General features: G+C 43.9%; 1 protein-coding gene across 9 annotated transcripts in view; it reads right to left on the bottom strand.

The window, feature by feature from the left end:
- The window catches only part of atp2b2 (ATPase plasma membrane Ca2+ transporting 2), a 48,704-nt gene that overhangs the window by 9,604 nt on the left and 25,579 nt on the right, over positions 1-13,521 (bottom strand). For 7 of the 9 annotated variants that reach the window (XM_076141453.1, XM_076141455.1, XM_076141452.1 and 4 more), the window contains 5 exons: positions 11,758-11,922; positions 10,831-11,045; positions 9,794-10,036; positions 3,003-3,244; positions 2,655-2,889 (listed from right to left, as the gene is read on the bottom strand). In XM_076141453.1, the coding sequence (XP_075997568.1) occupies positions 2,655-2,889; positions 3,003-3,244; positions 9,794-10,036; positions 10,831-11,045; positions 11,758-11,922 (1,100 nt within the window). The remainder of the gene's footprint in view (positions 1-2,654; positions 2,890-3,002; positions 3,245-9,793; positions 10,037-10,830; positions 11,046-11,757; positions 11,923-13,521) is intronic. The other 2 variants (XM_076141454.1, XM_076141457.1) reach the window with 2 other exon arrangements.

Raw genomic sequence — 13,521 nt, forward strand, 5'->3', positions numbered from 1 at the left:
ACTGTCAATCTCTAATGTCTTGACAAACAGCTGTAATATTCTCAGAAGCGATGATTAAGAATTGATTTATTGATCATACAAATGATGTGAAACTGGTGCAAACTGTATCATTTTTAGTCTTTTGCAGCCTTCAACTGCTTTAAATACACAGTGTTGTAGGTATAACGTAATAATAAAAACATCTCGAACACACACACACACACACACACAGTAACGCCTTTCATCTGAGCTATTTTCCCTCCAGACAGTTCTATTAGATTAGCCAGGGGATATGTGGATTGATCTGTGGTACAACCAGCGAGCGAAAGCAGAGAATTAATTCAGAATCCTGTCTCCTTCCTGGCAAAGGTCAGTGTGGGCGAGCACTGCAATCCAAGCCCACACATAAACAAACGTGTGCACATATAGTAGCAGCAACTCGCATCAATTTGCACAAACACCCAGGCAGGCAGCAGTGCACCCCCTGTGTTCTCTATCTCTCTCTCTCACACACACACACACACACACACACACACACACTCATGCAAATCCATGTGCAGGAATATGCATGCTTTCAACTTCATACACAGGCACATGCACTTGGACTTACACACACACCAGAACTTGTACTCGCAAAACCCACACACACCACCGAGTGAATCCACCACCACAGTGTGTGCACACATATTACACTGCCAACTGCTCATCTGTAGGCACAACACAATGCATTTAACAAGTCATTTAAAGAGGGGGCGGACTACAAAGTAAATCTATACAGTGAGGGACACAGTCAGGTCTTTAATGAGCTCAGGGGTCAAACAAACACACACACATTCAGCTGCATCTCAACATGGCTTCCAAATGCTGAATTGGAATAGGTATTACACAACATTTGCTTCTAAATGCTGGTGGACTTCGCTCTGCTTTGACTGCTTGGCGATTTGGAAAATACGCCAAAACAGTAAAGACAATTAAGAAGGCAAAAGATCTAATGGATATATGAGATGATGTGATATTAAATGATTAAGTCTTAAGTAAATATTTACAGATAGAAAGTACCATTAATCATATTATATAGGAATGTGAACCTGTGAAGCCTTTACAGTAAGTTATACGTTTTCCTTTTTCTACCCTCATTGATTCATATCAAGATTCTCAGACGTGTCATTCCTGCCCTCTGCTTTGCTTTGGATCCACACTGCCCCAGTTGACTGCTCATCCAAGGAGGCAGAGAGAAGAGGAGCGAGGAAAAGTGGAAACCTATTAAAAATACAATCTGGGCCTGGTGGCTACCAGAGGGAGATGGAGAGAGGCAAGTGGGTGAGACAGACAAGGATCAGGGATCAAGGAACAAGAGGGAGGATCTCATGTCTCTGCGCGGATCTGTTTGCGCTCTCAGTTTTCTCCTTTTCTCTCCTTGCCCAACTTTCTCCTTCTCTTCCTCCTCCTCCTCCTCCTCCATCTCCTCCTCCTCCTTGTCCTCCCACTCTCTGCCCACTCTCATCATCCTCTCAGAGATCAATCTAGTTTTCAGTCTGCTCCGTCTTTCCCCCTTCCCGCTCTGGCTGTCTCGTGTTGTCTCTCTTCCTCCTCTCCTCCCGTCTCTGGAGGCAACCCTCCAGAGCTGCCAGTGACTAAAAGAGCATCTCATTCTGGCGGATGAAATTAGAGACTAATAAACAAACCCGAAAAACATGTTTACCAGCCCGTGTGACCTTTTAGACAGCGAGAGAGTCATCTTATTCCCAGTATTATTCAGTGTTAACTTACTGCCATACTAAGAAGCCTGGAAAGCTGCTGCTGGTGAGCTGCTTTTCCATACGGGTTATTGAAAATGTCAGCTGTTAGGTGGCTACTGTGGTGGAAGGAACGGGAAATTACACAAAACGTTGGTCTGTTTTAGGTTGCAACAACAATATGGATGATGTTGAGTATCCCTGCAGGCAGACAGAACTCAAGACTTATATGAAGTGATGGTGAACATTCCATAGATTGCAGATGCAAGGAGCGGACGCAAAACCACTATCTTGCAAAGTTTGTCTTAACCCCATATTGCCTCTCCTTTCTGTGTTCTTTTTTTGCCAGGACACTTGCTCTTACTTTAGTTTGGTTGGGATCTTCACAAGATTGTTTGCATATTCATGTTTCTGACAAGAACAAGCTCTATTTTTCCTGTCCTCCCTTCTTTCCCTCTCTTTAAAACAGAGGCCCTGAGAAAGTCCTGAAGTATGGAGAGATATATATACGGGAGAAAACATGACAGAGAGGTGAAATCAGAGACCATTTTGGAGAGTGAAGAGCAGATGGAAAAAGATGGAAGGAGGAAGTTGAATAATGCAGTAGTCTGTTTCCTTCCTTCCTGTACGCACACACGCCAGCTGTCAAGCGAGGTCGGCTTTCTTACTGTACAGGGATACTTCTTTCCGACTATTATACTCATCTTTTCCTGTCAGTGAAATCCATTATAAAACAATGTGACCAGCCGAGGAAACAATCTCTTGCAAAATCATTAATTCAGGAGCCAGCGTGCCTCTGAACACTCAGGGACAGGACAGGAACAGCTGATGACACGAGGAGATAACAACCGCGCAGGGAGAAGTTAACACTCACAAGAGATCAAGATCCAGCCCGCAACGTCTAAAGCCGATCAGAACGATCAGAAACAACCCTCGTACCTCTGGTCTGACCGGGTCCTCTATCCCCACCACGCATATGGCCACCAGGTCAGTGAGAATGTTGCCTTCGTCTTCCCAGTTGGGCTCGGGGTCACCACTGAAGTCACGGTACGCCACGCAGATGGTCCTCAGGCCGTTGCACGCCATGGGCTCGATCACCTTCTTCACCATCTCATCCTTGTCCCTCGGACGGAAAATCCTTGGCTCGCCCACCTCGTTCAGGATGCGGCCACACCTGTGGTAAGGCGGGGCAGTGATGTTACTTTGCTTGGTTTTGTGATATCACCTAAGTGTAAAAAGCTCTGAAATCCTTCTTATTACCGTAATTTCACAAAACCAGGGACTCACTTCTTGAGGACGATTTCGGAGGCTCCCTTGCTGTACATGCGGAAGCTTCCGTCGGGCAGCTTGACGACGGTGCTCATGGACTTCCTGACAGAGTTGAAGGTGTAGACTTTGTACAGCTTCTCCTCGGGGAGCTGGTTCCTTATGGGCTGGTAGTCCCGTTTCAGATCCAACACCAACCCCAGCAGGCCACATTCTGTCTTGTTGCCCACCTGCTTGGGAAGGCCGCCTTCCTTATCTGGGGGCTGGAGAGAGAGAGAGAGACAGAGACAGAGAGAGAGAGAGAGAGAGAGAGAGAGAGAGAGAGAGAGAGAGAAAGAGAGAGAGACAGAGAGAGAGAAAGAGAGAGAGAGAGAGAGAGAGAGAGAGAGAGAGACAGAGAGAGATCTTATGTTTTGATGTATTTTCAGAAGGTTATTTATTCTCTGCAGTGTGTTTATTGCAACTTTAAGCACGGTTGAATGTATGCTTCTGATGTAACTGTTCTTTTCTTACTTAAGTGGTCCTTATATTTTGTGATGCTGATTTGATTTGGTGTTTTACCGCCTCTATTCTTTCAGCCCATGCCGCACATTTTAGATTTGCTCCAGTATTCTACTTCACCTGGCTACTGTGACTTCACTGTATACAGGAGGCAGGTTGGAATCTATTCTCTTCTATAAATGAGATTCTCTTTTCTTCAGCGCAGTGCCGCCAATGTAGGGCTCGAAATAGCAGCTAGTGATAATTAACTAGATAGCAGGTGAAAGGGTTGCAGTGTGTGGGAGGGGAGGAGATGAGATGGAATCAAATTTGGACGTTCTTATTTAAGACATGCAGCTCAGCGCAAAACGTAATTGGAAACGTGTTTTTCCCCTAAAACATTTGGTAAACATCTCACTATAGAGTACATACATCAATATAACAGCATGGATTGTGACTCATGTGGGTTATGAATGATAATCTCAGCGTGTAATGGTGCAGTATACAATGATACTAGTGTGTGTATTTCAATCGATGATCAGTATTACTCGCAGTAGTAGTGGCAGGCGTGGGATTGCAGTTCACCGAACACATTATGTGAACGTATAGAGGTCCTGCTGTATATGCGCACAATTTGCACACACACGTACGTGATGGTGCGTCCTGAGTGTATTTCTGCACACGCGAGCGATGTGGTCAGCTTGTTGAAGTCTTTGCATTGCCATGGTAACACAGGGCAAAGCATAGCATGCAGGCGAAACTTGGGAGAAAGTGTGTGTGTGAGAGAGAGAGAGAGAGGTAGAGAGAGAGAGGTGCACTCTGCCACTCATCCTCATATCTTTCTGTTTCCTTTTTCCTTTTTCTCTACTTTATTTTTCTGTATTGTCTCCAGTCGCCTGCACTTGTTTACTCTGTTTTCTCTTCTAAATGATCAGCATCACAAAATATACAGGCGATGAAACGTAAACAGCGGCCATTCTGAATTCTATGCAAATTTACGATATTCCATTTCAGCCAGTGTAACAGAAGAAAGACGATCATTAGATGGGACAGACTCACACACAGAGACACACGCGCACACACACACACACACACACACACACACAAATACACAAATTGTATTGACAGTGATGCCCATTAGTCTGGACACTTATAATAAGAGAATGCAACTCTTTCTGTCATTTTTCATAACATGTCCCCTCACTAAATCACACACTCACAGGCTCATTTTCATCTCAGCTTGATAAAACAGACACATGTAACAACTGACGAAGGGAAACTGAAAGGAATCTTCAAAATTAATGAGAGAGAGAGTGAATGTAGAGTTTCATTATTCCAGAAACGCGTCATTAACAGTAAGTGGATATTTGTTGCTTGACGTTCTTGATCAGCACGACGCAGCATCCTGATTTTTGATTGTACAACAAGTTACATTTGCTTCATTTCAGTCCCTATAAGTGACAGCGTGTCTCCCGTGGGTTTCGCTATATAGTATCAACAGTATGTTCCACACCTACACACTCAGCTACAGAACACCCAGGCAGGCACACACACACACACATAGACTGTACATTACCTCAGCGTGTCAAAAGCACAGTGAACATAATGCTCCTGACTTGCAGCTAAGCAGACACCTTCAGTCTGTGCTGTTTGCCCCAAAATAGATTGACTGCCTGCTCGCTGTTCTGTCTGTGAACAAGCTTCCACCCAGCATCGCATTTAAAAGGACAGCCTGTCATTTTCCTGTTTTTTGAATTCACTTTCCTGTTGTTGTTGTTGCCTCCGCTCAGCACTCTCTGCATTGCTTAGAGAGAGAGATTGTGCATTGGCACTACAGTTAATCAGTTTAATGGCCGGTTGGAACGAACGGCTACGGTTGCGTTCGTAAAACAAATGAGCCTTCTTGTCCGCATGTTAATACGGTTTTGATAAAGATTGCTAATAAAGTGTGCTAAGAAGCCATTTTTCCAAGAGGTAGCTCAGGGACGAATGATGAAACACCTTCCTCCGGAGTGGAGATGAAAATGTGATTAAACCAGGATGAAAGGCACAAAGGCAGTGAAGCAGCAAAAGCTACGCTGAGCCGAGGCTCAACTCTAGAGATGCGAGACAAAGTCGGGGTTTGCAGACTCCATTTAAACCAAACTCAGATGATGCAGATGAAGCATTTTCAGTCTTGTAAGGAATGTACCTGATTGCTATGCTTGCTTCAGGACTTGGATATGTTGCATTTGAAACCACCGCATATTATTTATTATCATTTAGGCTCAGAAATGTTTCCTCCCGTCTCTCCGGCTCCCGTGAGCCAGAAGTTCCAGCTGAGCGGTTTAGAGAAAGTAATCTAAAATCTCATTAATCATTAAAACTCAATCAGAGTGCTGGCCCATGTTCACCTGGTAATTAGACATATCTGGTTAATGTTCAGCTGTGTGTCTAACAGCTGCAGACAGGAGTATAAATACTTTAGACTGAGTTTGAGGTAAATAACAGAATTAATGCCTTTTCCTAATGACCAATGATTGCATCAGGAAGACATTGCCTGTCATTGGCTAATGAGGGGATGGAACTAATGGGCTCATCTGCATTGTTTGCTGAGTGTTGGGCGGAATGGTTCCTAGCAACAGATGAACAGACAACGTGTGTGCAAAGTACTGACTGGACAAGGATATGAAGGTCAATTAGAGCTTCGAATGACAATGAGACCTGTTGTGTGTTGTATTGACCCTGAACACTAACAAAGCAATCCAGCTTTGATAAAAATATAAGCGCAACAGAAGAAAAGGTGCAAACAGAGGAATCCACAGCGTTACGTTGAAGAGATTCCAGAGCTCTGGTTTGACGTGGGTTTCCACGCACAAAGGCTATTGCTGGCACGGGATGCCCAGCGCTCGCATGACTTGGCTCGGGTGGGCAAGTATTGGCCTGGACGTGGCTAAGGACCAGCTGCCCTCACCCTGGTCCCTGGGTGCTCCCGCAGGCCAGGACATATGCCAGAGGGAGAGCTGGCAACCTCACTTCCTATTTCACCTGGGGCTCTCCTTAATCCATTCCTCCTGTTCCTCCTTTTCTTCCTCTCTCTTCAAAAATCGTCCTCCTCCGTCCTCCTTTTCTCCCCGTCTTTAGCTCCTTTGTCCATCTCTCCTTCCCCCTCTCTCTCTCTCTCTCTCTCTCTCACTCTAGCCTGCCTTTCTCCTCTTTCTTGTCCTCCTTTCTTCTCTTCTCTCCCCTCTCTCGCCACTATAAGACACCTCGGGCTCTTCCTTGGCATCCTCACCCCGTTCCCGCTCCTTCCCGATTGTAGGAGTGAGTGGATGATATTCTTGCACTCCACATGAATGTACCGGCCAACTGGGCTAAGGCCTGGAGGCGTGCTGGAGGACAGAGCCTGCCGCTCTGTGATGAGGACACTTGTCACACAAGTGTTTCTCTCGCTTCTTCTACCATTTTCTTTACTAATCCTTGCTGTGTTGGCCTATAATGCCGTTATTTGATTGACATCTTGCACCCTTAAGATATGGAATTGTTGCTTTATTGCTGAATTTCTTTCTAGTTATTTTTACTATTATGGTTACTGTAGAAAGGAGCATGCAACTGCAATGTCACTGCAGTTGCATCTTCTATAAAGGCCAGCAGTAAGAGTATAATTGCGGTGCTTGGACGGTGCTCTGCTCTAGAATAATGGCCAATTACCAATAATGCCTTCCACAACAGTCTTTATTTTGAGTTGATTAAATACATGTACCGATCATACAGTAAGGAATGCGGGAGATGTTCAGCTTGCAGAATATAATGTGGGGAACACGCCTGTACAATCACAGTAGGTATCTGAAAATAGTCTGTCATGTGTGCAATCATGTAAGCAGTGTGTATGCATGTGTATCTATGGCTATAGGAATTACATGCCAACAGCAATGGAAAGCAGTTGATTGAATACAGTTCATTCTTACAAAGATGAAGAACATGCTACATCTGATTAAAGACGATCACAGATAGAAGTAGCAGTTTAATCAGTTTCTCTGAATGAAGATGTTTAAGACTGGTTTCTTAGATGCTGCTCTTTCTCGGAAAAACCGATCACTGAAAACATGAAAACTGCCATGGAGAAGAGGAGAGGAGAGGAGAGGAGAGGAGAGGAGAGGAGAGGAGAGATGAGATGAGATGAGATGAGATGAGATGAGATGAGAAGAGAAGAGAAGAGAAGAGAAGAGAAGAGAAGAGAAGAGAAGAATTGGAGTTCTGTGCTCCAAGCTGCAGATGTCCAAGATGCTCTTATGTCTTTTAATGTTGTGCAAACGGGAACATTTAGCCGACAAAAGCACAAACCAATTATATGAACCAAACAACAACAAAAAACAGTAACTACAAAATACTAAATTGCTCATCTCGCATGAATTCTTTTCCTTCTACTTTGTCCCTCATCTATGTGGAAATGACACACAGAGTTATCAAAGAATTGAAGCCATCTGTTTGTGTTTCGATGTGTGTATTTCCATGTGTGTACGTGTGTGTCTGTGTGTTCTCCACCTCTCTTTAACCTGACCAGAATAATGACCTGAGCAGGTGCTTGAAGCGACATGAATCTGGGCTCCCAGGACACTCACGCAGTCACACTAAGCACGCCTGTGCTGAGGAAACACACTCCTGACAAAAATGAGTGTGTGAGTAATATTTATAGGAGCCTGAGTCCACTACACAGTACTCTCTGTCATTATCTGTGTATTGATCTGGAAGTACTACTTTAATTATCACTATTTAGTAGCATAAATCATGTTTATATCTATCTTATCTTTAACTCTGTCCACTTTCTGCCCCTTTCATTTACAATCTTTCCACCTATGATATGCAAGATTCCACACATTTCATAGATAAAAGCTACAATAAGTTCATTCTATGTTTGCTGTGACGTTGTGGAGATGACGCATGTTCTTGTGAAATGATGCCAGTACATTGATGTCACTGAATCGCTTTCACAGTTTCCCATGTAGCGTGCTTGAATTTTCTGCGTGATTACACCCGACACAAAATCACACAGAAGAGCGATCGCTCCTTTGTGCTTGTGCGTGTCCGTCCTGTGCACACGAACACATATCTACAGTATTAGCATGTTGCGCGCGTGTTATCCTGCGTTTTGTGTGCGTGCCTCTGAAAATGCACGTGGATCTCTCCCCCTGAGGATGAGTCTCCGCTGTACAGTGTGTATGAAGAGCCAGAGCTGGGCCAGTGTGTGTATTATGAAGCCAGAGAAGCAGTGGGGGGACTGATATGGGTATCAAAGCCGGCCTCTCTGCCTTTGTGCTGTTGTGCGGTGGCCATCAAAGCCTTCCATAGCCATCCTGGCATCCCACAGGATTGGCCTGTTATATAAGAACATACCAGCCAGCACACTGCAGGGCTGGAGTGGCTCAGAGGGAGTGTGTGTGTGTGTGTGTGGGGAGGGATGTTCCAAATATTCCTTGAAAATGTGTTCCCTTCTAAACCTGAGTGAGATCAGATTACAAAAATAGCTTTTATTGCTGTTTGTCTTACTTTGGGCTGTGCTTGGGAATAATTAAGAGCTCTGTGTTCACCTCTACATGACCTCATTTCTGAACAAAGTAGGTGGGGGAGCACAGGGGAATGCAATCCATGAGAAATCAGTTAAAAACAAATTGCTGTTATTGTAATACAGTAGCTCTGAATGAAGAGATCAATATTTGGTGTAAAACCCATCCAACACCATTCAATAATGTAAAACTATAACATCTATCTAACTATCCATCCATCCATCCATCCATCCATCCATCTATCTATCTATCTATCTATCTATCTATCTATCTATCTATCTATCTATCTATCTATCTATCTATCTATCTATCTATCTATCTATCTATCTATCTATCTATCTATCCATCCATCCATCCATCCATCCATCCATCCATCCATCTATCCATCTATCTATCTATCTATCTATCTATCTATCTATCTATCTGCAGAGAAATCTCCCCTCCTTGGAGACACTGTAAACACGAGATCTCTGAGCACTCAGACAGATTGGGTTCGATTACAGTCTGCGACGCTCTGAATATCAGATAAGACGAAATTGCACAACCGTGCTCAAGGTGACGAGCTGAGCGAACGCCTGACGAATCCCAAGCAGCAGCCAAGGACGGCGACGGGCTGCTCTGCCAAGACGAAGGCGGCGGTGCCTGACTATCTCAGTGTTTCAGACCTGCTCGCATCATACAGACCAAGAAGCTCTCAGCAGTTATTTAAGACTTACACAGTCACTAAAAAGGCTTTTGTTTACAGTCATAAGAGTGTGTGATCATATTTCACTTGACATGTGGGCTTACCAGTATCTTGGTGGTGTAGGCGCTGTTGATGGAGATGGAGTGGACCAGTAAGTCCAGTGATTTGGGCGGCAGGACTCCGGGCTCGGGTATTTCTTTGTAGTGCACGTCGCCGAGGTAAACCTCCACAGCCGTCATGCGGTTGGTGGTTAGCGTGCCTGTCTTGTCGGAGCAGATGGCCGTAGCGTTGCCCATCGTTTCGCACGCGTCCAGGTGACGCACCAGATTGTTGTCTTTCATCATTTTCTAGTGTAGGGACACAGCGTGTTCATCCTCACATACATGAAAAATACTACACACACACAAGGGTTGAATTTAAAGGATGCTTCAGTCAATATAAACTCTAATATACTTGTACAGTGCCGTACTTGAGTGTTTACATATTTTACTATTTTTTATCAGCTATATTTTGAAATTAAACATTGTACTTCTTAATACACTTTAGAAATGGAAGGGGTGGTGATGAATTTACTCACACACACACAGAGGTCAGAGAAGCACAGAGTCATTCAGCTGATCTGAATGCAAGAACATATTCCAAACTGAGATACAAGGTCACCTTTTGTATAAAACATTCAGAGATTTTTTATTCCAACTTTATGGGCAACAGTGTATTCGAGCACTGAGCATATGAATACAAACCTGTTGTGAATTCATATTTGTTTATTTGTTTGTATTTGTTGCCTAAGAAGACTTTGTAAAGGGGCACTTTTACTTATTGGTATTGTGTACTGTAGTGGTTCCCAAACTTTTTCTGCAGGGCCCTCCTTTAATAGATCAGAAGTTTTTCACGCCCCCCAATATGTTTCTGCCCCACAAACTTGTCAGGGAATTTATACATTTTCAGAGGGAAACGAACACAAAGCAAGTATAAGCTATTCATTAAAAGAATAGATGAAAATGGTTTGCCTGTCTGTTTGTGTCTTCTCAAAATTCAATTTATGTCTTGTGGGTTGTACAAGGTAAGAGCACAGATTTACAATGACCAAAAGCAGTGTTCTGACAACAGTGCCAAAGTGGGTGTGTGTGTCCTTGCTCACCTTGACAGAGTAAGCCAGGGAGATGGTGACAGCCAAGGGCAGGCCTTCAGGCACCGCCACCACCAGCACAGTCACACCGATGATGAAGAACTTCACAAAGTACTGAATGTAGATGGGGGTACACTCGGGCAGCCAAGGCTGCTTACGCAGCACAAAGTTCTCGATAGCAAAGTACAGAACGAGGATGATGACAGTGATGGCCGACATGAGCAAACCTGGAAGAGGAAGGGCGTGTCTGAGCTCAGGAGTGATGTGAAGGAAATAAAGGAAGATTCAGTGAAAGAGCCAAATGATGTTAAAGAGCATCCTGCGTGCTGATCCATCCATGGAGTTGGATGCTTCTGACACTAAACAAACAATTTGTATTGCAAATACATTTTGCAGTGCAACATTTTTGTAACGTCATGAAAATGTTTTATCATATTTGGCATTATGGGAATATTCATATTGATGCCAAATCTGTTCAAAAGACTCAACTAAACTACTAGATGCTCCAACCACCGCAGGCCCGGTGCCCTGCTCAAGGGAAAAGGTAGGATCAAGAACATGTTGAGACAGGTTGAGATTCTATGATAGCTCACTGTCTTCTGACTGGTATTTAATGCATTTCTTTGGCTATACAATGAAGGAGGGGTTATATCGCTGCAGGGATGACGCCCACACAGTATGTAGGTGTATCGCCATATGGGCATCTGTTACTATACAGATATGTATAATCAGCATCCTCTATATGAAGCATTTTGTGGAAACAGTCTGCACAGTTCCGTCAGGGAGACACTGCATTCTCTGTAAGTACTTTGATTGTCCGGGTAATGTGTCTTATCAGTGCAGCATCTCCCTTTGATGGACAGGATGATGCTGTGGTGCATTGTTGGTCCTGATGTTACTGACGCGGTGAAGGACGTGTCTGTGTGCAATTTGCTGTACCTGCTTTGCCAATCTGGACAGCCAGTTTGGTCAGCTTTCCTTGCAGCACCGACTTCTCTTTCTTAGGAGCGGACACCTTCTTCCTCTCTTTCTCGTCGGTCTCTCCACCCTCGGCACTCTTTAGAGGTTGCATCTCCATGGCAGCTGCTCCATCTTGCTTTTTCACTGTAAACACCACAAAAAGAAGAGCGCGACGGCATTACAAAGGGAGGTTAGACCAAGAAAGTGAGGAGGAAATGTCCCAGAACCATGTTTCATATGATTGTTTTTGTTTTTGATCAAAGGTGCTCGAAAACACATTCCTGTGTACAATAAGAATATGTTTCCTTGTATACTTTAAGGTTTCAATTCCTGAGTTATTCTGTAGTGATTCCATGTTTGCAAAAGGCCAAGAAAGGCTAAGACCATTTCACACCACAACTTGATCAATATCATTACAATCTTAATATGCTGCTAATGCATTACAATCATAAAGCTTCTCTCATCTACTAACCACATGAATCTAAACACAGGGGGAAATCCCAAACCTCTGATCACATACTGCAAATGATCATTTTCCATTTAAATACAGTAGCATGTTAATGTATATAAATTCAACCAAATTGCCCCCCCCCCCCCCCCCCCGCCCCTCTCTCTTTCTCCCTCTCCCTCTCCCTCTCTCTCTCTCCCTCTCACACACACAAACAAAAGCGACACTGCTCACTACATAAGTGCTCCCTTGTTAATGCACCCAGCACCATTTCCAACCCGTTTTCTGTGGGCAGTTTGGACGTGAATTTGATGCTCACAAAAACCTTGCTTTGTTAAAAAACACATTCATCTTGGTGAGCGTATTTCTCTCTTTTTTGTGTCCTACCCACGCAGGACAGAGTGTGTGTCCTCTCTGTACCCAACTGTACTCAGCAGATCACATTCGAAATTGTCACGCTTATCAAGATGTGTTTTGTGTGATACCTTGACTGTTAGTTAACGGTTCGATAATAATCCCATACTGATAAAGGAGTAAAGGTAAAGGGTGAAGTCAAACTGGGCACATCCATGTAAAGTTTTGTGACGCAACACACATTAGAATATTAAAGCTACCTTGGGAATGAGAATGGCGTTTCCGGTGTTGTTTTCATGCTTTGGAAGGTAAATGTTTTGACTTAAATGCTTCATTTGCTTGAGCGATGGAAACATTGGTGTGTTGTTGTGACAAGTGCCTGGTGGTAAAGCACAAGGACGCTGACAACTAATCAAATGAGTGCGTTATCATAACAGTCATTCTGGGATAATCGTGATGATCAGTTATATGGTTAAATGTTTTAAACTGCAAACTGCTGCTGGCTACATTATCCAAGGTTTAACTTACTTTTCTCTGTTGCAAACTGAATCCTTTTAATTTTCCATCTTTACCCTGCTACAGTAAATGATCAATTAAACAAAAAGCACTAGAGGGCACCATCTAAAATGTCAGAGCATCTCTCTCTCATCCTGGAACAATTTATTTTACACAGTGCATCTCGGAGAGGTTATAAGAGCAAATCGTCATTGGGAAAGGAGAAACCAAAGTGAGGTTTATAAGAGGAGGACAGTGACCGCAACACGTTCTGGGTGAGTGTGTCAAAACTGAAGGACAGGTTGGTGCTTCTCATACGAGTCAACAACACAACGAGAACAACAGAACAAACAACAGGGACAACACGGTTGGTGAATGACAGTTGGTTAGATTGGAGGGGGGGTGGGGGGACTGCAGGTAAGACCTGGGGCAAATAAAAAGTCACA

The sequence above is a fragment of the Genypterus blacodes genome, unplaced genomic scaffold (genome assembly GCF_046128005.1).
Source record: "Genypterus blacodes isolate CSIRO-AG114 ecotype Tasmania unplaced genomic scaffold, CSIRO-AGI_Gbla_v1 ptg000017l_1, whole genome shotgun sequence".
Taxonomy (NCBI): Eukaryota; Metazoa; Chordata; class Actinopteri; order Ophidiiformes; family Ophidiidae; genus Genypterus; species Genypterus blacodes.